The sequence below is a fragment of the Neovison vison genome, chromosome 6, assembly GCF_020171115.1.
Source record: "Neovison vison isolate M4711 chromosome 6, ASM_NN_V1, whole genome shotgun sequence".
NCBI lineage: Eukaryota > Metazoa > Chordata > Mammalia > Carnivora > Mustelidae > Neogale > Neogale vison.
The window spans coordinates 203,467,384-203,493,165 of NC_058096.1; the positions used below are offsets into that span (position 1 = coordinate 203,467,384).

Consider the following 25,782-nt stretch of genomic DNA (forward strand, 5'->3'; position numbering starts at 1 on the left):
CTGGCCCCCATCCCGTCTCTTGCCACCCTCTGCCCTTCTCATGCTCCTCCAGCCACAGCAGCCTTGGCCATACCTGGCGCATTTCAGCCCCAGGGAGCCTTTGCACCCACTCTGTTCCTGCTGCCAGGAATGCTGGGACTTTGCCTCTCTGCGCTTCAGCCTCCTCATCCAGAACATGGGATGGGAGCAGGAGTGGCTTCATAGGGCTGTTGAGCAGATTCACTGAGACAATTCATACAAAGCTCTAAGAGCAGGCCTTGTCCTTGCTGGGCTCCAGTACATGGTCTGGAGAAGAGGCTGGAGGCAGAGGCTGAAGGGCTCGGCTCCTGGCATTGGAGTCCTGAAGGTGGGCCAGCTGGAAACCTGGGGCTCAAAACCAGTGCTTCTGGGTGGGGGGGCGGGAGCCGTTATGCATTGTACCCCACAAAGCCCCCAGACTCTGGCACAAACCACCATGGGTCTCTCTCACTGGACAACACCCCCACCACATGCACACACGTCAACATGGCTCCCTACACACTCTTCTCCTAATGAGGCTTCCAGCTGTCAGGCCAGTCTAGGTGCCTGTGCATTGCCCCCACCTGACGGGGGCGGGGACAGCCAACCTATAGATAGGCCAGGCCTCCCTGCCCACCGCCTCGCCAAGAGCAGCAAAGGTGGGGGTCAGGGCTGACATGTCAGTGGCCTTGCTCGCCCCAGGGCTCTCTGGTGGAGTAGGGGAAGCTCCCTACAGTTCCAAGAGGGGCTGGATCCCAAGGAGCATTTTGCTTCTGGCCAGCTGTCTAGCTCTGAGGGAGCTTCCTCAAGCCCCCCCGCCCAAGAGCTTGTTCTATCTTGCCCCTAATGGCTCAGAACCCCAGCCAAGCAAGGCTAGGAGGTTAGGGCTTTCTCCACTTGAAAGAGGGTCTCTCCTACCACTCCCCCAAGGGCCTGATAGCCTGGGGCCTCCTAGAGGGCCTGGGATCCTGGCAGCCAACCTCGTGGTGGGGAGGTAGGCACCAGAACTTCTGGAGATAAAGATTCCTCCTCTTGCTGCTGTCATCCTTCTCCCCCCTTCTGCCTCCTCTTCCTCCTCCACACATGTTTCCAATCCTCTCTCAGGTCCCTCTCCCCAACCCCAGCCCCTTCCCGTTTCCTCGTTTCCTCTCCGAGGCATCCACTCACATGTGGAATTCATTAGGAGACCCTCAGGGCTCGTAACCCAACTCTGGCCTGGGCTTGCGGAGGGGGCCCTGTCCATGGCTCCCATGCTGAGACACAGCAGCCTCCCCATCCACCCCAGCCCTGCCCCGAGCAGCTTTGAGCCAGCAGCCACCAGAGCTGGTCAGGGCCAAGGGCTGGTGCCTGATGGTTGGGGGAGGCATGGCTGGGTGTCTGGCTCACCTCCTCCTTCTCCAGCCTGCCCCCACCCCCCACCGTGTCTATTTATCGTCGCCTCCCCACCAGGCAACAGGCTAGCTTCTGATCCCACGGTTTGGGGTTGAGGAGGGGCGGCAATATGGGCTGGGCCTGAGGTGGAAAATAGACCGCAGGGTCCTACAGCAGCCTGGAAGAGCGTGGGGCTCCGCGTGATCATCTTGCTGACCCTCCGCTTCCATCTGAAGATGGGAAGGACACTCCAGGGAAGAGATGTGTGAGAAGCCACTGGGCAACATAAAGCCACTTTCTCCCCTGAAGGACACGCTGAGGGCATAGTCCTGTGAGCGGATAGTGAAGGTCATGTCAGCAACGGATGCTGTGGTCTCCAGCATTTTTTGGTGTTTTTTTAAAAAAGATTTTATTTATTTATTTATTTATTTACTTACTTACTTATTTGAGGGGGCAGGGAGACAGAAGGAGAGGGACAAGCGGACACCTCACTGAGCGTGTAGCCCGATGGGGGGTTTGCTCCTACAACCCTGGGATCATGACTCAAGCGGAAATCAAGAGTTGGGCATCCAACAGACTGAGCCACCCAGGTCCCCGCTGTGGTCTCCAGAGTTTGGGAAATGCCAGGTGAACAAAATAAACCCAGCTAGATCCTGGCAGGACTTGTCAGAGCCTTTAACACACTTCTGTGCCAGGCAGTTTGGGCCACAGCGCTCATAGTGTTTTCCAGACATTTGACCACATAACTTTTTTTTTTTTTAATGATTTTATTTATTTATTTAACAGAGAAAGAGAAAGAGAGAGAGAAAGAGCACAAGTAGGGGGAGCAGGGGAGGCAGAGGGAAAAGCAGGCTCCTCGCTGAGCAAGTTTGATGCTGGGCTCCATCTGGGGACTCTGGGATCATGACCTGAGCTGAAGGCAGATGCTTAGCTGACTGAGCCACCCAGGTGCCCCACATAACCTTTTATATCAAGGTGTACTGGAGAGGCCCAGTGTTCCATGGATCCCACTTTGGGAAAAGCCCTGAGGAGGCAGGAGGTCTGGGTCAAAGCCCCCTGATAGAAAGGCTCTCTGAGTTCAGAGAGCAGGGGCTATTGTCTGCTGGGTCTGAGCGAAAGGTGGGAACTGAATGGGGATGACAGCTGAGGAAGGGTGAAAGAAAGCAGCAGGGGGCTGGTGTGCCGAGGCTTGGAGGTGGGATCACGTTTGAGCAGTGTTAGGATCCTGAGGACACTGATTCCCTCCCCGCCCTTCATCATGGGGGGGCAGGCAGGTGGGTGGGCAGGTGTGGCCGCAAAGTCAAAGGCATGAGGCCGGCGGGCAGGGCCTTGCACCACGGGATGGGACCTGCACCGGCAGGCCCCAGGTGTTGGGAGCGTCCACGCCACCGCACCCACCCCACCATCAGCCTCAGGACAGGGCAGCCACCAGCACCAGGCCCAGCAATGGTGCTCTGTCTCCTCTGTCTCTGTTTCACCTCCCTGTGGGGCCGGCCTCTCTGCTCCAGCCCCTTCTGCTCACACTCCTTGGCACAGCTGCCGCAGGCCCCTTCTCATCCCTCTGCTCCAGGAAGCTTCCCTCCCTGGGGTGGTCATCGCCTGCCCCCAGAGCCCTGTCCCCACTGTCCAGGGCCAAGAGGGCTGAGCCCAGGGATACGTGCTCCTCCCTGGGCTGGGCCCTCCAGGAGTGGGCTTCCTCCTGCCTTCTCGCAATTGGCATGGTATAGCACACACCCACTTTATAGAGGAGGAAGCTGAGGCCGCGAGAGGAGAGGCTGGTGGTGGAATCAGGACTGGAACCAGGTCTCTCTTGGTCAGGTTCCCCCCCACCCCAGTCTCCACCCACCACCCCTCCTCTCCCGCCCTGTCGCAACACGCACGGCACACTCACGCCTTGGATTATGCTTGGAGCCCTGAGAGTCAGAGTCCATTAGATTCCTCTCCCGCAGGAGAGCTTAACCTTTGTGGGGATGGATTCTGCCAAGTTCCAGGGCACGTGCCCCTGTGGCCGGAATAGGGCGGCATAGGGCCAGGCCAGGGAGGGGAGTCTTCTAGACCCTTTCCTGGTGCTGCCCCTGGTGCTGTCCAGCCTAGGCAGCCAGACGGCTGAGCCCATGCGGGACGGCACCGGGTGCTGAGGCCTCAACCCCACAACCTCGCGCCTGGCCCAGGACAGCTCGGTCCCAGGCCATTTCCCCCGGCCTCATCATGATCATGTGGTCACCATCACCAAGGCCTCGTAGGAGGGATTCCTGAAAAACAGGGCTGTGTGGGCCGGTGGGGAGGAAAGCAGACAGGCCCAGGCAGCAGGCAGATACTAATGAGGCAATTAGGCCTGGCGGCTACAGAGAGACCGAACAGTCTCCACCCCTTGGCCCACCCGCAGCAGACCCAGCCCAGGCCCCTGGCACTTCCGCCCGCCAGATACCCTGGGAATTCCCAGCCTCTCCACCCTCTCAGCCTCAAAGCTTGGAACGCCTTTACCGTCAGGACCCTGCCCATGCTGGTTCTCCGACGGGGAAACCAGAGGCTGGTTCAGCCAAGACAGAACGGGACCCAGACTCGGACAGGACAGAGCGGGAGTCAGGCAGCCGCTCCTGACTCCATCACTACTTCTGGCCTTTGCTCTGGCCGGCAGTGCCTGTCGAAAACACCCTCCTGCCTCCCACCCCTGCTCCAGGCGCAGGGTTCCAGGCCCTTTGGGACAGATGTGGCCTCAGAAGGGTCAGAAGCCTGGAGCAGGAGGCCAAGGGCAACATGGTGGCCAGGGCAACAGATGGGCGGGTGGCTTAGGACTCCTACTCCCCCTAAGCCCGGGCTCGCATCCCTCAGGACCTGGGTGACCTGGGTACCCCCAAATTCCAAGTTTCACAAGAGGGAGGGGGGATCAACTCAGAGTACAGACTTCGGGAAGGAAAGGGCTCTGGCCTTCATATGTGGCTTTGGGGCAGGGACTGGGTGGTCCTGAGCTCACGTGGGCTCTTTCCCCCGCTGCTGTTTCTTCTGAACACCCAGGAAAGCTGGCCCGGCCTGCCTGGTTTCCTGAGGCAGCTGAGCTGCTGTTGGCCCTCTAGGGATGACCTCAGTGTCAGTGGGTGGGGCTCCCAGCTGAGTCTAACCCCCAGGCCAGCCCCTCCTCCAGCTGGTGGGTAGTGGTATATGTAGGATTGGAACGCAGGCTGGGGACCCAGTGCCCTCTGAGTCCACCAAGAGGTGGACATTTTGGCTCGACCTTTGGAGAAAGGATGGGCCACACCTGGATGGCAGGGAAGGGGAGCCCTCTCTGAAACAGGGAAACTAAGGCCTGCCACTGGAGGTTGGGGGCCAGGTGCTGCTAAGCACACTGAGAGCAGGAATCCATCCCTCGACAGCAAGGAGCCTCTTCTGGCTCCAGGTAATTTCACTGAGTGACTCCAGCAGGTCATGCAGGACAGGCTGAGAAGCCCAAGTGGGAAATGGAGGTGGGAGGCTTCCAGTGTGCAGGGGAGAGCCAAAGGCATTTGAAATCACGGCTGGTGGCTGACAACACAAAGTCTAGAAGGAGGCCAGGGTTCTAATGCTGGTTCAGCCACTTCCTAGATGCCCACTCCAGCTCTGGAAGACAAATGGGTAAGAAGGTATTTAAAGGCAAGAACTAGGAGAAGTTTCCAGCAGAAGGACCAGTGAGTGCAAAGGCCCTAGAGACAGTGCAGGAGAACAACAAAGGAGGCAGGGCTGGGCTGGGAGAGTGAGGGAAAGAGAGTGGGGGCAGACAATCTTGGCCCTTGAGGAGAGGCAGGGCAGTGGGGAGAGGGGCCGAGCCGCTTCATCAAGGGCCACACTGGCCACGGAGAGGAGTTGGGACTCTGTCAGGATGATGGGAAGCTCCGGAGCGGGAGAAGGCCAAGTCTGATTCCACATTCTCAAAAGATGCCTCTGGTTGCAGCTAGGGGAACGGAGCAAGTGCTGGGAATGAGGCTGGCAAGGTGGGCCAGGGAGAGGGAGGAGGGCCGGGACTACGTTGTGACGGTCAGTGAAGGTGGATTCGGAAATCGGCTTATGGGATGGATCGGCCAGGTGTGCCTGGGACATGGGAAGAGCGTTTGATAGCATAGATGCTATGTGCAAGGTATAGATAGGCCCCTCTTGTTATGGGGTGAATAGGTTCACATACCTCCAGTCTGTCCCCTGCCCCCACCTTCCAGAAATGGGAAAGAGCAAGGAGTCAGAGCAAGCAGTCCCTGTGGACTGTGCTTGGGTCCCCTCCCGTGGGAGGGGCCGGGAGTCACAATAAGAGCCAGCTGGGAACCTCTCCCCTGGGGGAAAGGAGCTCTGGGTTCTTAGTCTGGGGCCCAGCCCCTGCCACAGCTTGACTGGTAACCGCGGGCCTCAGTGTCCCCATCCGTCAAATGCGTTGACAGCCTTTCCAGGGCTGATTAAAGGCTGGACGGGGAGCCAAAAGGGAACGTGATTTGAGACAGTCAGGTGTGCACCTGCCCACTAAGCCCACAGGGGTCTGCGTGTGGGAGATTGTAGCTGGAGCCCGAGGCAGGTACTCACCCCGCCTCCAAGACGGCCCTTCCCACTTGCCTGTGTTTATGTGTTTCCTTCCCATCACCTGGGCCACCATGACTCACCTCAGGCCCAATGGGTGAGTAACTGGCTGGGCCTGGAGCCAGGCCCTTGGGCAAGACATTTCCCTTCCTGGGCCTCAGCTTCCCCACCTGCAGAACAGACAAGGCCTGCTCTGGTCTCGCTGGGGTATCGCCAAAGAACGTAGGGCTGAGGATGTGAAAAACGCTGTAGGACGAAGGAGGAGGGCAGCACAGGGTGTGACCTTTGCGCCGGGACAGAAACCAGGCCTGCTTGAAATCAGTCTCTAATCCATCCTGAGCAGAGAGCATCCCAGGAGGCCCCCATCTCCCTTACGGGGCCCCTCGTTCTGAGGAGAGCTTGGAGGACAGAGGGCCAGGCCAGGAGGAAGGCCTGGCGGGGGGGAGTGGAAGGGGAGGGGCAGGACTCTGGGTGAGAAGCCAGGACCTCGGGAACTCCAGTGACAACAGGGGCTCACACAGGTGAAGTCACACAGATGCTCCCTGGCTGGATCGGCTCTCCCCCAGATCCCTCCAGCTCAACTGCCCTTAAGTGGGGAGAGGGTAGAAAACAGGGACAACACCTGGAGGATCAGAGAAGGAGCACACTCTGCTGAGGTCAGGCAGGGAAGACTTCCTGGGGTCAACACCCCTCAGAAGCTGCAGATGATTTCAGAAGGCAGGGGGCACAGGACGAGGAAGTGTGTGGAAGCAGGGGTGCCATGTCTGGGCACAGACTAGGGGGCAGGAGGAGGCCAGGGTGACGTGAGCCAGGGCTGGGGACAGAGAGGCCATGGCTGGCCTGGCTGTGAATTGAGGCTTTAGCAAATAGGTTTTATCTCCCTTGTCTACCACAATCAATCAGCTGGTCATGCCTGCTTAGGACGGTTTTGAGGCCAGAGGGTGGTTCAGCAATCAGGAGTACTGTGATTGACTAGTAATGTCTGCCAGGGACAAAGCAAGGCAGAGTAGTATAGATTTGTCCTCTAGTCTGGCTCCTCAGGCTGGCCCCAGTGGGGGACACACATGGGGAGGTTAGCTAAGGGCCTGCTCTGCTGTTGTGGGAAGCTGGGAGAGGGAGTGATTATGCTGGTCTAGTTCCCTTTGAGGTCCCAATCCCCTTTCCTGCACACGCCCTGGCCTAGGGCAGGAAACGTGTAAGCTCAGTGGGGAGGCTCCACAGTGGCCTGGCTCTCCTCACTTCTTCCCCTTTATCTCCTCCAGGGAGTTTTGGAGAGTTCCAACCTGCCAGCTCTTGGTCTCTGCTTCTCTTGGGTTTGACCCTTTCTCACCTGCTCCCCAGGGCCCTATCCTTCCTATCCCTCTACCCCACACCTGGGCAGGGTGGGGGGAAGATGAATAGGCATGTGGCTCCCCAACCTGAGAGCTGTCCCAGGCAATAGCTTCTCCAGGCCACACTGCCATCACCCAGGGTCTGGTGGCTCCCTCCTGGAAGGAAGGGAGGGGCAGAATTTGGTTTCCTTTAGAACCTGTCACCACAGAGATCCAAGCAATAGCCAATAGCCTGTAACAAGCCCTCTGTGACTGGTCTGTGGGTACCCCTCCAACAAGAATGGCAAATGTCCAGACATTACAGACATTACTGTGTATGTGTGTGTAGCTAACGGAGAGTGTGCGCGCACATGCATGTTGTGTATTTCTGCCTGTGAGCATATGTGGATACAGGGTAGGTCTATGTGTGTTTGGGCCTGTATGTGTGTGTCTTTACCTGAGTGCATGTGCATGTACAAGCTCAGGCGTGCACAGCCAGAGCTCTGCCCAGGGCAAGAGAGTTGGCAGGCCTTTCACGGTTCACTTCTGGCCTGGTTTAGACATGACCTGTTCCGACGGCAACCTAGGCAGGCACCTCACTGGGGGATGGGGAAGAAGCTGTCCCATGGTTCTGGGACAAGCATAGTGACCCCCAATCTGGGTCTCAGACACAGATGGGCTAGAGTCGCCGGAACTCTCCCCAGCCCCTGCTCAGCTCTCATGGGGGGGTGTGAAATCAATCACCGTTGCAAACTGCCCTCCTGCAAGCAGCAGGAGCTCACCTGAAATTTGTGTTAGTTTCCTAAGGATAGGAGGAACAGACTCTCCTCCCCTCCTTTCCCTCTGGCATGTGCTGTTCAAAACATGTTTGCCCATCTCTAAGAAATCCATGGACACTGGTAGGAAAAGGAAAGTCTGCTTCCAAGATGCTTAAATTATTCTTATTTTTTTAAAGATTTTATTTGAGAGAGAGAGCAAGAGAGAGAGAGAGAGAGACTGTGCACCCATGAGCAGAGGGGAGGGGCAGAGGGAAAGGGAGGAGCAGGCTCCCCACTGAGCAGAGCCCTGGGATCATGACCTGAGCCCAAAGCAGAAGCTAAACTGACAGAGCCACCCAGGCGCCCCAATGCTTAAATTATTCTTGGCGACATAGTTCCTGGGTCACCAAGCCACGTGGATGGGGGAGGGGTGGACGGCAGGGGGGCTGCACGCCAGCTCACATCTGGCTCAGTTCACATCAAACATCCCACTATCATAGCCAAGCCTTGTCGTGCCGGAAGTCCCCTTCACTGCTTGGTTCTGGGGCTGGATATGAGCAGATAGGGAAGGTAGCTCCAAACACGCCTCATGGGCTCAGGCCTAGCACCTGGGGGAAAAGGGGTGAGACTTGGGGAGGTAGATATGCCATTGGGTATCCAAAGGGAGAAAGTCTGGTGGGGTTGCTGGACAACAACAGTGATAATTCCAGTGCAAAATTGGGGGCAAGGGTCCCAGGGGCATGGAGCAGGGGGCTAATTCTAGCAGAGGAGGCCTCCCTGAGGGTGACACTGAACTGGGATCTTCTAGAAGGCTGGCAAAGGGTGAAGCCAAAAAATGTCCAGGCCATGGGGGTAGGGTGTACAAAGGCCTGAAGGTGTGTGGGAGAAAGGGACAGCCCTGAGACAGCCCACCCATACTCCACCTCCAACTTACCCCCAGGGACCTGGACCTATTCTGGGGGTAGGGGGGAGGTGGGGCACCTCTCCTGGGGGCTGCAGATGGGGGAGGGCCTGAACCCTGAAGGGCAGGAAAGGCCACATTCCTGAAGAGGAAAAATGTCTTTGATCCCGAGACCTTGCTCAGGGCACAGGGCTCCCTCTTCCAGGTATGTCTCCCAGCATTCTGGAGGGAGACTCACAGTTGTAGGGCAAGGTCCTGGGCAGAGGTGGTCCTGGCCTCCTGCTGTCTGACCACGGGCGAGTTCCTGCTGTGCTCTGTAAGTCAGAGAGTTCTGTGTCCCCCCCTTGCATGCACGTGCACACTCACGCATATGCACCCAGGGCATCCCGGATATGATCCATTTTATGCCTTGTGTCTAGCTGTTCAAGACTGGAGGCGGGGCTTCCACCTAAGAACCAAGGCTTTGGGCTATGCCTCCAAGCTGAGAGATGGGGGTCCAGGGCCCCGCAGGCAGCTCCTACAGCCAGGCTAGTTCTCTTCCACTCCTTTGCTTCACTGTCACCTTCTCCTCAGGTGCCTCCCTCCTCCTGGATGCATCTGAACCCTGCCTCTTCCTCCGCGCTGGAGGATGCACCCACCTCCCGGGGAGTTTCTCCATTTCCTCACATCCTCACAGGTCTCTCCTCCAGCCTGTACGGTTCCCCTGGAGGAGTCCTGAAGGGGAGATGAGGGAGCCATCATGAGCTAATGGGAGGGGTGGCACGGCCTCCCTCCTCTGTCCAGGGAGACAGGGACTGCGGGGACACAGTGGAGGATCCCATTTCCCACTAGTGAGAGCAGTAACCAATTCACCAGGCCCTGCTGTCCCCGAAGCTCCAGCCAGCCCTCAACAAGCCCGCTGAGGAATGATTCATCAGCCAGCAGGTCCCCTCCAGTGTGGGTCTGCTTAGGCTTCCTTTTCCAGTTCTGCCGCCGTCCCTGACCACCAGCACGCGGACTGCCAGTCGAGGGTCTGACCTCAGAGAAGTGCCCTCATCGCTGGATAGATCTGTGACGGGCCTGCTGGGCTCTGTCCAGGCAAGGTGGCTGTGTGCTAACCAGCCTAGGGCAGAGTGGGAGATGGAAACCCCGAGGAAGTGGAGGCACTCCGCCCGCTGGCAACGGACCGGGCGGACCCCAGTGCCCGGTCCTTAGCTCCCTTCCTCGGCAGACGAGAGTGGCTCCGTAGGGAAAGCGCGGCAGTCCGTGCGCACGCGCGCCGCTCGAGTCAAGCCGCTTTGTTCCTGCGCTACCTGCGGCTCCATTCACCTCCTCCGCCCCGCCCGCCTGCGAGCGGACACACCGCGCTCGCGGAGACCCCGCCCACTTCCCTGCGCCGGGTGGAACGGGTGACGAGCCACCCTCCCTCCCAACCGTCTCCTTCAGTCACGATTGGCCATCTGCGCGACGCGCTCCCGCCTACCGCGAAAGTTGGTTGGCGCACTGGGAAGGAGGTTGGCGAGGAGAGAGGTTGATAAAGGAGAGCTCCCCGCCCACCCGCCCCTCGGAGAGAAAGTCACGTGGCGCTTCACTCGGCGCCTGTCACCTCCCAGCTTGTAAAGCTTTCTTAAAGGGCTAGCTCTGTCTTCTTGGGGCTGGCCCTTTCCAGGATTTTTCCGCTCCTGCCTGCGGAGTGTGGGGCTGCCCTGGGTCATCCTAGTCCTCTAGTCCCCTGTTCGCTGATTACCCATCAGGCCTGCTGGGGTGGGATCCCCTTTCAGGTCTCAGAGCCTGTGGCCATCCTAGGGACCAGTCGGTCGCCTGAAACGGTGACCTTATCCTAAGCACAGTGCCTGGCACGTAGTAGGCGTTCAGTTTCCATTTGTTGAATGAACTCGCTGAGAAAATGAATGAGTGGGGCTGACAGACAGGAGGAGGGGGATGTTGCCTCAGCGTGACCGCCCCCATCCACCGCCCTATCCCTGGGGAGGCTCTGCTTCAGGGAAAAGTGGGGAGGGGATGCGAGGCGCAGGACGTCCCTAGGGCAGCCCTTCACGGTAGGACTCGGAAGCGCTGAGAGCGCGGGCATAGGGGAAGGGTCTTGGCCGGGCAACCCCGGCGGGTCTTAGCTAGGTCGGGGTTGAGGTGGGGCGAGGGCCCGGGCGGGCGCAGGTCTCAGAGTGCACGGGGCCGCGAGCGCGTTCCCGTACTCCGTGGGGAGGGGCGGCGGAGGCGCGGCGCCTTTAAGCCCCGGCGCCGGCCCCGCGGCCCCGCCCCCCCCGAGGACGCCTCGGCGCGCGGCCGCCGGAGCCGCCGTTTAATTGGGGCTGTCAGGCCGCGGCGCGCGCGGAGGGCCGGGCGGGACGGAGGCCGGGAGGCCGGGGCGGCGGGCGCGCAGCTCGGCGGGAGGCGGGCGCCCGGAGACGCGGCTGGGGCCCGCGCGGCCGGGGCGCCGTCCCAGGGCAGGGCTGCCCGGCCCCTGCCCCGGGCCGCCCGCGCTCCCCATGAAAAACCAGCTCCGCGGCCCCCCAGCGCGGGCGCACATGTCGGCCTCGGGGGCGTCGGCTGCTGGGGACACCGGTGCGGGGTCGGAGCCCGGTGCGGTGTCAGGGTCCGGCGCTAGCACCGGCGCGGGAGCGGCGACGGGTGCGGGGGCCATGCCCTGCAAGAGCGCCGAGTGGCTGCAGGAGGAGCTGGAGGCGCGCGGCGGCGCGTCCCTGCTGCTGCTCGACTGCCGGCCGCACGAGCTCTTCGAGTCGTCGCACATCGAGACGGCCATCAACCTGGCCATCCCGGGCCTCATGCTGCGCCGTCTGCGCAAGGGCAACCTCCCTATCCGCTCCATCATCCCCAACCACGCCGACAAGGAGCGCTTCGCCACGCGCTGCAAGGCGGCCACCGTGCTGCTCTACGACGAGGCCACGGCCGAGTGGCAGCCAGAGACTGGCGCTCCCGCCTCGGTGCTTGGCCTGCTCCTGCAAAAGCTGCGCGACGACGGCTGCCAGGCCTACTACCTCCAAGGTGAGGGCAGCACTGAGACCCCCGTCCGGGATTCGGGCTCTCCCGCGGCTCCCTGACGCCCCCGCCGGAGGCTGCTTTCTCTCCATGCGCTCCGCCTGCCCGGCCGGCGCCACGTCGCCCCCGGCTCGCATCCGCCTCTAACGGGAGCTCGGCCCCCGCGGTGAGGGTTTAGGCTGGCGCGAGGGTCCCTTCTGCATCCCGTCCTCGACACAATTCGAGTGGGCTGAAGAAACTTTTGCCAACCTGGGCTTTCCTTTTTTTTTTTTTTTTTTTTTCTCCCCTGTTGTTGGGGCCATGGCAGCGCCTAGTCTCCTGCTGAGCCCCTCAGAGGAGGAAGGGGCCGCCTCCTGGGACCCCAAAGGCGACAGGACACCAGGTCCTGCTGCTCCAGTCTAGAATGCATGTCCCTGGGAGACCAGAGTCAGGATATAGGAACCTTTGGCAGCATTATCCCCGCCCCTAAGGTATAGGGACCGTTTGGGTTGGGGAACTCTGGGCATCTGGGCTTTGGGCTCACTACTTGGGAATCACAGCCTCTTGGAAACACTTGGGGCAGAACTGTAACCAGGGTCCCCTGCCATGGCTGTCTGGGACCCCCAAGTCCCCAGCCTACTACCCTTGAGCTTGTGGAAGGGGGAGGCAGCTGGGGGGCGAGTGCCTGCAGCCGGTGTTTCCAATTAACATTCCAAAATGGCCTCTCGCTGGCAGCGGGCGTGCAGGCAGGGAGGGGAGGGGAAGCCTGCGGCACCCTCGGGCGCAGGGCCCATGCCTAGCTGCAAGACGCTCCCCATTTCTTGTCTCTGTAAAGCCCCAGCAGCCCTCCCCCTGTGTTTCCAAAACTAGGGTCCTTGAGATCTAAGCGGGGGGGAAAGGTGGATTGGGACCCCTTTTATGAACTTGCCACTGTGGGAGGGAAGGGCTAGCCAGTACTTTCACACTGTCCTCCCTGACTGTGGTTGGGGTGGGGGGCAGGGACCGGACTCCCAGGCAGGAGGCCCAGGACCTCTGTGCCTCTCACTGACCTAGACAATAGCTCTGGCCCCTGCAGTCCCCTCTGTGAGAGGGGTTTGCACACCCACAGGTGCTGGCCAGAGACGGGGTTGTCTTCTTTCCTTTACCACTGAGCCGTTACTCAGCACCCATGGGTGCCAGGTGTGCCTGGGGGCTGTGGAAGAGAAATGAGCTGGGGCCCTGAAGCCTAATGGGTCAGGATATGGCATTCAGGCGTGTTACTTCACCTCCTGGGGCCTCAGTTTCCCATTCTGTCGGGGGTCATAAGCTGGATGTAGAGAACACAGGAGCAGGTACACGTGTAACCCAGTTGGCAGGGCCCACGTTGGCTGTTGTCGGTGTTAAGGTGCTTGATGTGGGCAGCCCACTGGTCTGGGGACATTGGCCGGTGGCATGGGCAGTCTCTCACCCAGGCCCTCTTACCCTGGCCACAGGTGGTTTCAACAAGTTCCAGACAGAGTATTCAGAGCACTGCGAGACCAACGTGGACAGCTCATCCTCACCCAGTGGCTCACCACCCACCTCCGTGCTGGGCCTGGGGGGCCTACGGATCAGCTCTGACTGCTCAGACGGGGAGTCCGACCGAGAGCTGCCCAGCAGTGCCACGGAGTCGGATGGCAGCCCTGTGCCATCCAGCCAACCAGCCTTCCCCGTCCAGATCCTGCCCTACCTCTACCTCGGCTGCGCCAAGGACTCCACTAACCTGGACGTGCTCGGCAAGTACGGCATCAAGTATATCCTCAATGTCACGCCTAACCTGCCCAACGCCTTTGAGCATGGTGGCGAGTTCACCTACAAGCAGATCCCCATCTCGGACCACTGGAGCCAGAACCTCTCCCAGTTCTTCCCCGAGGCCATCAGCTTCATTGGTAGGTGCTGCTGCGCTCTGGGCGGGGTGGGTGGGCAGCTGTGTCGAGGTGTGTATGGGACTTGGGTGTCACTGGCGCCTGGCTGGGTACCTCTGGGCCTGTCGAAGCCTGTGCGTGCCCTGCTTGTGCTGGCATGTGCCCGTGGCCGAACCCATGCCTGCTGTGAGTCACCGAGGCCCTTGGGACCCAAGTGGTCCCCTGAGTCCTGGATGCGCCCCCCCCCATCGCCTCACCCACGGACCCTGCTGTCCAGCTTGTGTTTTTGTGGCTCCGCTGTTTTGGGCTCGGCCAGCTGAAGCATCACAGCTTTCAGACCTCCCACAGGTCTTGCCTGCTCGTCCTCATGCCTCAGCACACCTGTTTTCCGGGAGGGGGCTGCCACTGTGCCTCTTTGGGCTTTATTTTGTACCTGAGGGGGCTAAAGGGTGGTGCTGGAGCCGAAGGCTGACCCCAGATGGGCAGCTATTGGAATGTGGCGAGCCAGAGTGACTTGGTAGGGCCCTGGGTGCTCCTGGCAGCCTGTGGGGCTTGCTTGGAGTATAGGAGACCTCCCTCAGAGCAGTACGTCCCGCTATTGCGCTTAGAACCGTCAGCCCCCGATGGCCCCAGCTGACTCAAGCTCCATGAGCTGCTTTATCTTCGACCTCCCCATCCTGCTTCCTCTGCGGCCAGCTGGAAGCTGTTAGCAGGTCATCTTCCTGGCCCCAGCTCTTACCCAGGGTGCAGGGAAGGGCTACCAGATCAGCATGAATGTAAACCCTTGGCTCTCGGAGCCTGATGACCCCGTGTTTCTCCCCAGCCTCCAGTGGCAGAGAGGAGGTGGCCTGGGCAGTCCTCTCCCGCTGGCCGCTGTGTCCAGTGGAGGGCGTTTTGGTGTCAGCTGGGCCGGGCTAGCTTTAATAACAGGAAGTGGGAGGCTTCCCCGCCTCATCCGCTTACTGGGAACCAAAACTAGGTGCCTGGCTGGGAGGAAGGAAGGAAGCTGAGGCCTGGGGGAGGGGCTGTGACCAGGGCTATTGGGAGCTTCCCAGCTCTGCCCAGGGACGGACAAGGCCAGGAGGTCTCTGGGTCCTGCCTGAGCGTTCACTCCTTCTCCCCAACAAGACAGGGGAGCAGAGAAGGGGGATCCCAGGCTCCCAGGACTGAGCCTGGCTCATGGGTGCCTTTATCCTTCTTGAAGGTCCCTTTGCATCTGGGAGGGAGACAGAACAGGGTGTAGGAGTGGGGGAGGGGGACAAGTGAAGGAATAGAGGCCTGAGCACCCCCCAGGACTCGCTGGGACTAGATCAAGCCCCAAGCCCCACGCTGCTCAGCCACACCCTGAGAAGGCTAAAAATAAAGCCCGTGGAAGCAGTTTCACTTTGAATCACCCGGGAGTGGGTTTGGGGACCAGGCGTTCCCCATATCCTGGTGTGTCACCATTGGGGGGCTTATTTCCACTGCCCCATTAGCCCTAAGTCTCAAGGTCAGACCGCACCACTCTGCACCAGGCTGCAGCTTCTCTCTCTTCCCCAGCTACTCTCACCCCCAGGCAGTGCCTGGATCTGGATTAAGTGCCTACTGCATGCTTAGCCCTGGGTGCCCTCACGGAGATGAGGAGGGGAAGCTCTGCCAGGCCAGAGGGAATGAGCATCAGAGGCGGAACAGCCTGAGAACCTGTGCATCATCTTGTGGGAGTGCACTGATTGAGTGCCAGCTGTATGCCTGGCTCCCAGTGGGCTCAGAATCAGAGAGCTAGGGACCTGGAGGGCCTCAGAGAGCTGCCTCTTGTTAACCTCCATCCTTGGCACAGCTGTGGCATAGAGGCCCTAGAGCCTAGGGGAGGAGCGATTACGGGACTGAGTTGTTCAGTGGCTTAGCTAGTGTTTATTGAGCTCCTACTGTGTGTCAGGCTGAGGAGACTGAGAGAGACACTGGGAGAAGCTGGGAGGGTGGGCAGAACCTGGTTGGTGGTGGTGGGAGAGTCGCTGGTGCATGGGCCTTCTGGGGGAAGTCTAGTAAGTGAGGTGGGGGAGGGGACTCACCTAAGAGAGCCTTCCTGGCGAAACCTCAGGTGTGGCCTTCCTCCCAATCCCTGGCTGTTCAGGAGTAAGGCTGAGGGCAGGGGACAGGGCAGAGCTGGGTGTAGGGCAGGGGCCCTCCATTCCCTCTCCAGGGTTCCCCTCAGGCCTGTTTCCCAGGAGGCCCTCAGGGGATCCCCATGGGAGCCGCACCAGAAGAGTGAGCTTGGCCTCTGCTACCAGTCGAGGACTGACCGTGGTATGTGCCAGGAGTTAGGAGGAGCCTGTCTGTGGCCTTTGGCTTGTCACTCTCTTTGTGCCTGTGAATCTCATTTATAAAATGAACTTGCTGACCATCTCAGGTGCAGATGGCCTGAAAGGACACAGGTGACACCCTCAGCAAGAGAGAGAAGCTCAGCACAGGCTGGGCACTCGGCTGTCGTAGCAGTGGGACAAGCCGTGACTCTAGCCATCACAGGCACCAGGGTTTGGAGAGCCCTCTCTTGGCTCAGGTCCTTGTAAGAGCACTGGGAACATGGGGGCCCATTTTATGGGTGAGGAGACTGAGGCACAGGGACGTCCAGTGACTCGAAGCTGATGGGTGGCAGAGCCCTCTCCATAGTCACGCTCTTGACCTCCACCCCAAGTGGCTGTCCCACCCGTGTGGGCCTTCACCAGGTCCCTCAAGTGTTGGGCAGCACCAGCCAGTGACCCTGCTGCCCTCTATGCCCCAGCCCCCCGCCGCCGGCTCTCTGGCAGAGGTGTCCTCCTGACCCATGCCTGTGTGTTGCAGACGAGGCCCGCTCCAAGAAGTGTGGTGTCCTGGTGCACTGCCTGGCAGGGATCAGCCGCTCGGTGACGGTTACCGTGGCTTACCTGATGCAGAAGATGAATCTGTCGCTCAATGACGCCTACGACTTCGTCAAGAGGAAAAAGTCCAACATCTCGCCCAACTTCAACTTCATGGGGCAGCTGCTGGATTTCGAGCGGACGCTGGGGCTGAGCAGCCCGTGCGACAACCACACCCCCAGCGAGCAGCTCTACTTTTCCACGCCCACCAACCACAACCTGTTCCCACTCAACACCCTTGAGTCCACGTGAGGCTGGGGCACAGGTGGCGGGGGCCGGCCCCTCCCCAACCCACCCCCCCCAGCTCCTCGGGCCAGGTGGGTGGCCCACTCCTGCTACGTCCAGCCAGAACCCAGGCAGCCTCGGACCTGGCCAGTGCCCGGAGGCCCCCGGTGGGCGGGTGGCCGAGCTTCCCTCACCGCCTTGGGGCGGGCGGACCACAAAGCGAGGCCTCCCTCCACAGGACTTTCTGGAGAGGCCCTGAGCTCTGGGACACATGGCCTCGGGAGGCCAGCGAGGCCTCATCTTTGTCCCAGGACACTCCATCAGCAGATGGGCCGGCCAGTTGGGCTGTTTTTTAAAGACCCATCCACGGACCTGAGTTTACTTTTTACTTTTGGCAGGTAATCCAAGCTCCCCGGAGCACAGCAAGTGTTCAAGCTCTTCTTGATTTTTCTTTTTTAATGAAAAGTGTTATTTTCAGGCTACATGCAACAGTGGATTGTATAAACCAGTATTTCATCCCTTCCTTGATCCTGCGAGAGAGAGAGAGAGAGAGAGAGAGAGAGAGATGTTCTCAGTTTTGTTTTTATTACTACTTCAAAAAGCAATTACTGTTTTTGTTTTTGTTTTTGTTTTTAATGGAAAAGACAAACCCCGTGTTGATCTTGACCAAATGCGTTTTGCACATGTGTGAAGCCTCCCATTTCTGCAGCAGCAGGCCCTTCTCGAAGGGTTGACTTGCTGCTCTCTTGGCGTCAACACCCCCCCCAAGTCGTGTCCACATCTCTTGGCCCAGCCCCCGTGGCACTGCACTTGCCTGTGATGACCTCTGCAAGTCACAATGGGTGGGCTGCCGGGTGGCCTTTGCATTCTGGGCCCTCCAGCGGCCCCTGCAGACTGGGCAGACTCCCGGAGGCAGGAGATGGGTGGCCTTGCAGCGGGCCCACTGGAGGCGGAGCTGTGGGGGATGCCAAGCAGTAGCATTAGCCCTCTGGGCTCAGCCCGTAGGAGGGTCTGGGCCCCGGGCCCTTTCTTTATGTACCCACTACTTCTGTCTTTCTCTCTCTCTCCCCATTTGTTTGTGACTGAGAGCGGAGGCCCGGCTGCGGGCGGGGGTGCGGGGGAGCCTGGGTGGCTGAGGCCCAGCCCCGCCTCCTAGTTTCTGTCCCTTACCCTGGCTGATGCTTCGGTCCAGCTGCCACTCGGAGCCCCCGTGTCCCATGGAAGCTGGCCCTGCACTCCTCTTGCCCATGCCTTCTACTACCAGGAAACTCGCACCAGGAAAATAACAGGGCAGGGGCAGAAGGGGCAAGGATGGACAAGAGAAAGGGGTGTGGGACTCTGTCCACCCTCCTCCCCCCAGGATCCACAGAACAAAGCCACGGATTCCGTTATCCTCCAGTTTCGTTCCTTCTCCAGCCTCAGTCCCACCAGGTGTCAGGACTGCACAGGGGCCCGGGGAAAGGTGAGTGGTCAGGCCGGGGTCCCTGAGTGAGCCAGCACTTGGCCCGAGAGCGAGGCCGAGGAAGCTCTGCCCCATTGCGTCTTACCTCACGGGGCGGTTTTCAGGGATTCTTTAAGGCAGCGGATTAAAATCTTGCCACAGTCGAGAAATTGACAAAAAGCTTCCATGCTGTACATGGTTCTTTCTCTTTTTTACCTTTAAAAAGAAAACCCCAGAAAGATGCATCAGATTTGTGTACGTGAGAGTATGCGAAGAGGGTGGCCAGTTTTGCTTTATGACCTTATGAAGGAAAATTTGTGACCCTACATATACACACACACATACATATATATATATATATCCCGAACCAGCAACGGGACTTTGTTTATATTGCAAATAAATATTATTTTTTCTTTAAAACAAAGTGTGATGTCCAATAAGGGACTGGCAGTGGGGAGGGAGGTGGGGAGGAGAGGCGGGAGGGGTCCTAGCACCTGTTCTGTGTGAAGTCCGCCAAGCCAGGAGGAGGAGGGGCCCAGCCTGGTGGGGAGGAAGGGAGGGGTGGCGTTGCCCCAGCCCTGACACACTACAGGCAGGGACCTCGCGACTTTTGTCCGTGGGCTTTTGCTGATTGGTCGACGGGAGATGGAAGCTTGGAGAGCTTTTGTGGACCAAGGTCATACAACTGAGCCAGCCCTCACTCACCCTGAATGGCTCAGGGCTGTCCACTGGGCCTTGGCCAGAGCTGCCCCAGGGCCTCAGTCTCCTGACCAGGCCCTCGGGGCCCTGACCTTTTCCTCTTGCTGCTCTTGTGGGTGGAACGGGGGCTGTGCATTGGTCACCTCAGCCTTCCACCCAACTCCCACCCTCCCCCACCCCCACAGTCCCTGGGAAGCCAGTGGGACTTGCAACCTGGCTGGTGACAGATCAGCCCCACTTTGCTCCTCAGGAGCTGGGCGGTCCTCAGTTCCCTCAAGCCTCCCTTAGCCTCTATTTCCATCTCTGAGCAGAACCAATGGCACGAGATACCCAGTGCCTTCTGTATTTGGGGCACAAGGAGCAGGTTCTATTCATTTCCTGGTCTGGGCCTGCAGAGGAGAAGCGGGGACCATGCCTGGCTTCTCCGGAGCCAGTGAGTGCCCCCTCACCATGCAGGCCCCCCCCTGGAGGCTCCAGGCCAGGACCTGGGTGGAAGCAAGGAGCAAGAAAGAGGGAAGGGGACTGGAGAAGGATGGTGGCCATGGCCTGGGGGTGTGAGGCCCTCTGTCGGGGCATAGCTCCATGTGGAATGGAGCTCCAGAATGGGGAACAGAGGCTCCAGAAGGCTTTATGTCTCCTTTGCCTCTGCCGGATGGAGGGAACCCCCGTCGGGGACTAGCTGCTGACTCCGTTTCCTCATCTTTGCCTCTCCTCTGGTTTTATCCCTTCCGCTGTGACCACACTGGGTTGGCCGCAGGTAGGGTGGTGGGTAAGGGCAACTCCCAGCTGGGCTGTCCAGCTTCAAACAAAGGGACCTTGATTCTAATCCCAGACTTGTGGCTACCAGCTCCTTGCCCCTCTCAGCTTGCCCATCTCTAGAATGGGGGAACACTGGTGCAGTCAGCAGGCCCGCAGGAGAGGGACGGGGGCTCCTCACGGCCTCGGCGAAGAGGCGGGTGCTCCCTCCGGCCCTGGTCCCTCTGTGCCAGGGGCGGGTGAGGGGGTGGGGGCCCGAGCAGGCAGAGACTGGGCCTTTGTTCCCTCTTGCTGCCCTTGGCCAGGGCTGGGGAAGCCCGCGGGTGCTGGGCTGGGGGCTGGGCTCTTGACAGGCCGAGTGAGTGCCTGGCAGTACCAGCGTGCCCAAGCACAGGCTGGGGGGGGGGTAGCCTTGCCTCCCATGGTGGCTCCTCGAATAGAGGACGAGGGGGCTTGACCTCCTGGACCACCTCAGACCAGGCGGCCTCAGTGACCCTCCATGTCCTCATTTGAGGAAGTTCAAACCTCAGCACCATGCCTGGCTGTGGGTTTCCTTCAGCTTCTCTCCAGTGGGGACTGGGGACCTGGTCACAGCTGGGCAGCTGGGACTGGGGGTCCTCACTCTGTGACTCCGGGCTGGGCCATGCTTACTCCCGATGATCCAGGAGTGGGAACATGCCTGTTCCGTGGCTCCCAGGTTCCCACCTCATAGTCCTCTCTGAGCTCCTGTTATTCTACCCGGTTTCTGCTGGACCCAGGCCACCTTTGGCTGAAGCCCTTGATGCAAGTGTCCCCTGAGCTCTGGAACATTCGCTCTCTGAGGTGGATCTGCTTAGTCCATGTGTTCTCGGTCCCATCTCTCCTCCTGATCCCCTCTTTGCCTCCCTTTGGATTCCTTTTTCTGTCTCCATCTCAGCCCAGGCCCCAGGAGCAGCCCCCTCCCTCCAAGTCTTAGCCACTTCCCAGCCTTCTCATGGGAGGAAGATCTCAGCCACTCACTCATGGGCACATTCATCCCACAGCCATTTCCTGTGTCGGCTGGGCTGCCCCAGGAGTGGGAACATGCCTGAGGGCAGTTTGGTGATGTCAGGCTGGGTGGCAGGATAATGGGGCCCTCAGCTTGTCCTCTGATAAATGAATCAGGTGCAACAGCAGGAGTGACTAAGGCTGGACACGAGAAAGAACTTGCCACACTATGGAGCAGTCCCTGCTGTGGGGCGTCTGACAAGTTGACCACAAAAGAGATGAACATTTTCCTAGGGTAGCCCTGCTCTGAGCCTGGGGAAGGGGCAGGCAGCATTTAGGAGAGGGGCTGCTCCCCCCGCCAGGGCCTCTCTCTGGGATGCAAACATAGAACCCGTGCTGGGACCTGTGCCCTCCCCTATCACCCCCCTGCTGCCTGACACACTCAGACCTCCTTCCAGACACCGTGTCTATCTCAGGCCACCTTCCATGTCAATCTGGACATGGCTGGGACACGAGCACCCACACCAAACTCTTAACAGAAGCTGGAAAGCCTGACGTGGGAGCCAGGTGTCCCTGGAGCCTGGGTTGCGCAGGGGTAATCTGGGTCCTGATTGATCTATTTCCCCTTTTGTTCTGGACCCCACTGGAACACAGCCCTCTCACCTCCTTCCAGAGGTCTTCTGGGGTAGGTCCCATCTGATTCCTGATACCCGGCAGACCTGAAAGCCTGGAGACGGTTCAGAATGGCCCTGCTCCCTCCAACCCCATGCAGATAGGGAAAGCGAGGCTTAGATAGGGTCATAGAGTGAGTCAGGGAGGAAGCTAGGCCTCCCCACACTGCTGCCCTGAGTCTTTTCGTCCAGGTCCAGCCTCCCACCTCGGGCTGGGAGCCTTCTCTATCCGGCCCTGTGAAGGACCAGAGTCATATGTGTGTGTGCACGTGCGCGCGCGCACACACACACACATACACACACACACACACATATCCACGGCCCCCTCATTTCTCAGACAGGACAAGCCCAAGCAGATCCCATAGTGATGGAGGAGCCGCCTGCCTCTGACTACAGCCTCTTCTCATTAGGGCGCGGGTGGGGTGAGGTCATCCCCTCCCAGGCAGGGCCATTAAAGACCATCATTAACAATTCTCAAGGGGCCTCAGCCCCATTGTCTCTGACTGGGTCAGTTGAGCCTCCACAGGGACTCCAGTGCCTCCCATAACACCCTTTGCTCAGGCAGCCAACCCCCTTCCCCGGGCTACCTCCAGGGGCATCAGCTACCTTGTGGCTTCTGCACATCTGTAGGAGCTCCATTGACCCGCTCCATGGCCCCATGGTCCTTACACCCCTGATGCAGGCAAAGGAGAAGGTGCAGCCCCTTTTCCAGGGCTGGACGAGCCAGGGAGGACGAGGTGCTGTCCAGAGAACCAGGGAGCCCTAACAAGCTTTAAGTCGAGGGCTGACAGTGACTGGTTGTCACTAGAAAGATCCCCTAGCTACGTGGAGAACACCCTCAAGGGGAATGTGCAGAACAGGGGACAGAGAGGAGGCTGAGCTGGTCACTCGGTGGGGAGGGCAGACCCCCATGGACAAGGAGAGGGTGAGGCACATCTGCAGAACGAGCAGGGAGGGAGACAGCTCATGGGAGGGAGGGCCTCTTGTGTGGACAGAAGGTCCCACTTGGGGCACCTGGATGGCTCGGTTGGTTGGGCATCTGTCTTCGGCTCAGGTCATGATCTTAGGGTCCTGGAATCGAGCCCCACAATAGGCTCCCTGTTTCTCTCCTGCTCCCCTCCTTCTATGCTCTGTCTCTCTTTCTTTCTCTGTCAAATAAATGAATAAAATATTTTAAAAAAGAAATTCCTGCAGTGCCTGGGTGGCTCAGTGGGTTAAAGCCTCTGCCTTCGGCTCAGGTCACGATCCCAGGGTCCTGGGATCAAGCCCCGCATCGGGCTCTCTGCTCGGCAGGAAGCCTGCTTCCTCCTCTCTCTCTGCCTACTTGCGATCTCTGTCTGTCAAATAAATAAATAAAATCTTAAAAAAAAAAAGAAATTCCCAGCTTGTCTGACTCCACGTCCATGACCCGAAAGGCACCACCATGGGTCTTTGCCAGGACATGTGGAACCCTGGCCACTGGAGTCTGAGTTCCCCCTTACCTGCCCCCCATAATGTTTAGCCACACATCAAATACCCAGAGAGAGTCAGGGGTCACCATGGTCCTCCCTCCTACTGCAGACTTTCCTGGGACAGCACAGCTCTGATGGCCCCTCTCAGAGCCTTGTTTTTCTCTTCTGTACATCAGAGACATGAACCGTGGGTCCCAGGGTGCCTGGCTGGCTCAGTTGAGGGAGCATGCAACTCTTGATCTTGGGGCTGTGGGTTCGAGTTCCATGTTCAGTGTAGACATTACTTAAAAATAAAATCTTTAAAAACAACAACAACAACAATAAAGAATGGTGGGTCCAAGAGGAGAAAGCAGGCTGAAGGGCCTTCCTCCCAGTGAGGCCTTGGGAATGTGAGTCATGATGATGCCACTTTACCTGTGACCACCCTCCAGGGGCCACCTCCCATGGCCAGCTGTTGCTGATGGCTGGCTGGGTGATCTCAGACAGGCTTCCTTCTTATCCAGTCCCCAGGTTCCCTGTTTGCACAGGTGACAAATGAGAATGACTCCGATGGGCCCAGCCTTCAGACTCGGAACTTAGGGATTATGGCCCAGACCTTCACTTCTATCCCAAGGGCTGGACAGCCTGGCATCAGGAGTGGCCTAGGAGCCAATATCCCACCTACAAGGAGAAGGCTGGAGTTCAGGGCTGGGGAGCCTTGGGCAAGGGGCCTGGCTGGGGAGGAATGGGCCAGGCCAGGCCCCTCTCTGCTCCAGTAGACTCCTTTGCTACAGTCCCTTAAGGACACTTGTTCCTTCCATCTACCTGCCTAGAGGACTCTCTCACAGTGTCCCCTGGTCCTGAGAGGCGGAGAAATTTAGAGTGTTGCTCCCAGGTAAGCCCTGGTGCCCGGTCCTACCGCTATGGCCTGCCCATCCCTGTCCCAGCCTGCCCAAGGATGCTTTGATCTGGGAGTCTAGATGTCTTCGTGGGGTTGTCAGAAAGGGCCTTGAGCTCACCCCCTCCCTCTCACTCTATTTCTTTGCTCAGACTGTTTGTTACCCCATATTGCTTGTCCAAAGTCCCTCCTCACCAGCCCCCCAAATTCCCAAGTCCTGCCCATCCTCAGCCCCTCCCCTCCTCCTTCTGTTCCTGCCCCTGGGTGCCTGAGGCCTTGGACTGGCTGGAGCTGCTTCTCTTCTCTCCTCCGCAGAGGGTAAGGGGTGGTGCTCAGGACGGCCCTCCAAGTCACGGCACAGCAGGAACAGAGTCACGCTTTCCCTCCGATCCCTAGAGCCAGGCCTCGCAGCTCTCTCCCCTGGCCCTGAGAAAGAGAGGGGCTGGGCACCACCTCCCCTCCTTGGTTGCTGGGCACTCGGGTTGTCTCTAGTCTTCCTTGTCCCATCAGGACCTCTGGGCCAGGACTCTAGGTGTAGTGTTTTCTGGACTTCAGGCTCTTTCTCTGGGCCTCGTGCCCAGAAGTGGCATTTCCGGGGCAAACACCCGTCTCCGTTTTGCCGACTGGTTTCTGAAAGGAAAGCAGGATCGTTTACCTTTTATGTTTGGGTGTTGATGTAGCTGATTCAGAGAAGCCGAATGTCGGTCGGTCGTGCTGGTCAACCAGCAGGGGCCCGGCAAAGCACTGGGGGCTGAACCATCCCTCAGCGGGAGCCCTTGCCTGGGTCACCAGCTCCAGCGGTCCCTCATGGCCGCCCTGCCTGGGAATTTTGCTGAATGTCTCCTCTGGCAGTAAGAGTAATAATAGCAAAGCACATACATGACCATTGCTCTGGGCCAGGGTGCCCGGCCGACTTTACGTGATAAATTCAACAGATCCTCTCAGCAACCCTCAGAGGAAGGTGCTAGATTATCCCCGATGAACTGAGGAAGAAGCCAAGACAGAGCAGCAAAGCCTGGAAGGTGCCCCTCTGGGGTCGGGGTGCAGGTCTGGCTAGATCGGGAGTCCCTCCTGTCAACTAACCCAGGCCAAAGAGGCGAAGATTAGCTTTGAGCCCTTGACCCCACCCAATTCAGATCCCACCTGGGCTCCTGACTGTGCCAACCCTGGGAAAGCAGCATTTCAGAGGAAGGAGTCTATAGCCCCCTTTCTGAAGGGATTGGGATGCATCTGTGGGTTCTTCAGGACGGGGCAGGGGAGGTTGAGGAGGAGAGCTGGCAGTAGGTCAGGAGGCTTGGGGAGGAGTGTTGAATCTGCGCTGTCCTGGAGTGTGTAGGCTGGAGGGGCAGAGACTAGGGGATACCAATTCTAACAGGTAAGGCCATCTGGGAGGCTTCCCAGAGAAGGGGATGTCTTGTGGTGGAGAACCTCCTTCTGTTCCTGCCCCTGGGGCTTTGCATATGCTATTTCCTCCTGCAAGAATACTCGCATCACCTATAGCCCCTTCAGTTGGCTACCTCTCCTACTCTTTCCCTGAGCTAAGCTCAAATGCCTCCTCCTCCAGAAAGCCTTCCCAACCTCTTCCCTCAGCTGGGCTTCTGGGGCCTCTTCTAGCTCCCATGGACTTCTGTGCAGCCCCATCTCCTGGAGACCTTACTAGCCACTGTGCTGGGTCCAGCTGGGCATCATCAGCTCTCTGGCCCTTGTCTGGGGGCACTTCTGGAAACTTGCCTGGCTCTGGATGTCAGACCTGCGTGACCCATGCCCGTGGAGGTGGATCCGGGGTACACACCTCACTGTGGAAACTCACGTGCCCAGTGTTGCAATTTTGCAGCTGCTGAGGCCTATGGTGGTACCCAGGAGGTGGCCCTGGACCCCTCTGCGCCGCTGGCTGGGTCTCTTACAGCCTCTGCGCCCACCATGATCGCCTGCTTTTTCTTTCAGTCCCAGCCAGCCAGAGAAGGCTCTGGAACTCCTGTTTATAAATATCTGCTACTGCCACAGCTAAGTGGAGGGGTCTGGAGGCCACGCTAATTGATTAATTAAACCCTCTCGGTTAATTAGCTCCATCCCTCCAGGGAAAAAAGTCTAGAGCTA

General features: G+C 59.1%; 1 protein-coding gene across 1 annotated transcript; it reads left to right on the forward strand.

Moving 5' to 3' along the window:
• The first annotated feature begins 11,272 nt into the window (after positions 1-11,272).
• On the forward strand, positions 11,273-18,685 carry DUSP7 (dual specificity phosphatase 7). Its single transcript, XM_044253457.1, has 3 exons — positions 11,273-11,870; positions 13,316-13,750; positions 16,544-18,685. Exons 1-3 carry the CDS (start codon positions 11,354-11,356, stop codon positions 16,849-16,851), a joined length of 1,260 nt encoding a protein of 419 aa, XP_044109392.1. The 5' UTR covers positions 11,273-11,353; the 3' UTR covers positions 16,852-18,685.
• Positions 18,686-25,782: the final 7,097 nt, after the last annotated feature.

What these genes read in the sequence shown, in the direction of transcription:
- DUSP7 (XM_044253457.1), top strand. Translation starts at nt 11,354, where the DNA reads ATGAAAAACCAGCTCCGCGGCCCCCCAGCGCGGGCGCACATGTCGGCC. An exon ending in CCAGGCCTACTACCTCCAAG is followed by an intron (nt 11,871 to 13,315) that starts GTGAGGGCAGCA and finishes CCCTGGCCACAG; the next exon opens with GTGGTTTCAACAAGTTCCAG. An exon ending in CGAGGCCATCAGCTTCATTG is followed by an intron (nt 13,751 to 16,543) that starts GTAGGTGCTGCT and finishes TGTGTGTTGCAG; the next exon opens with ACGAGGCCCGCTCCAAGAAG.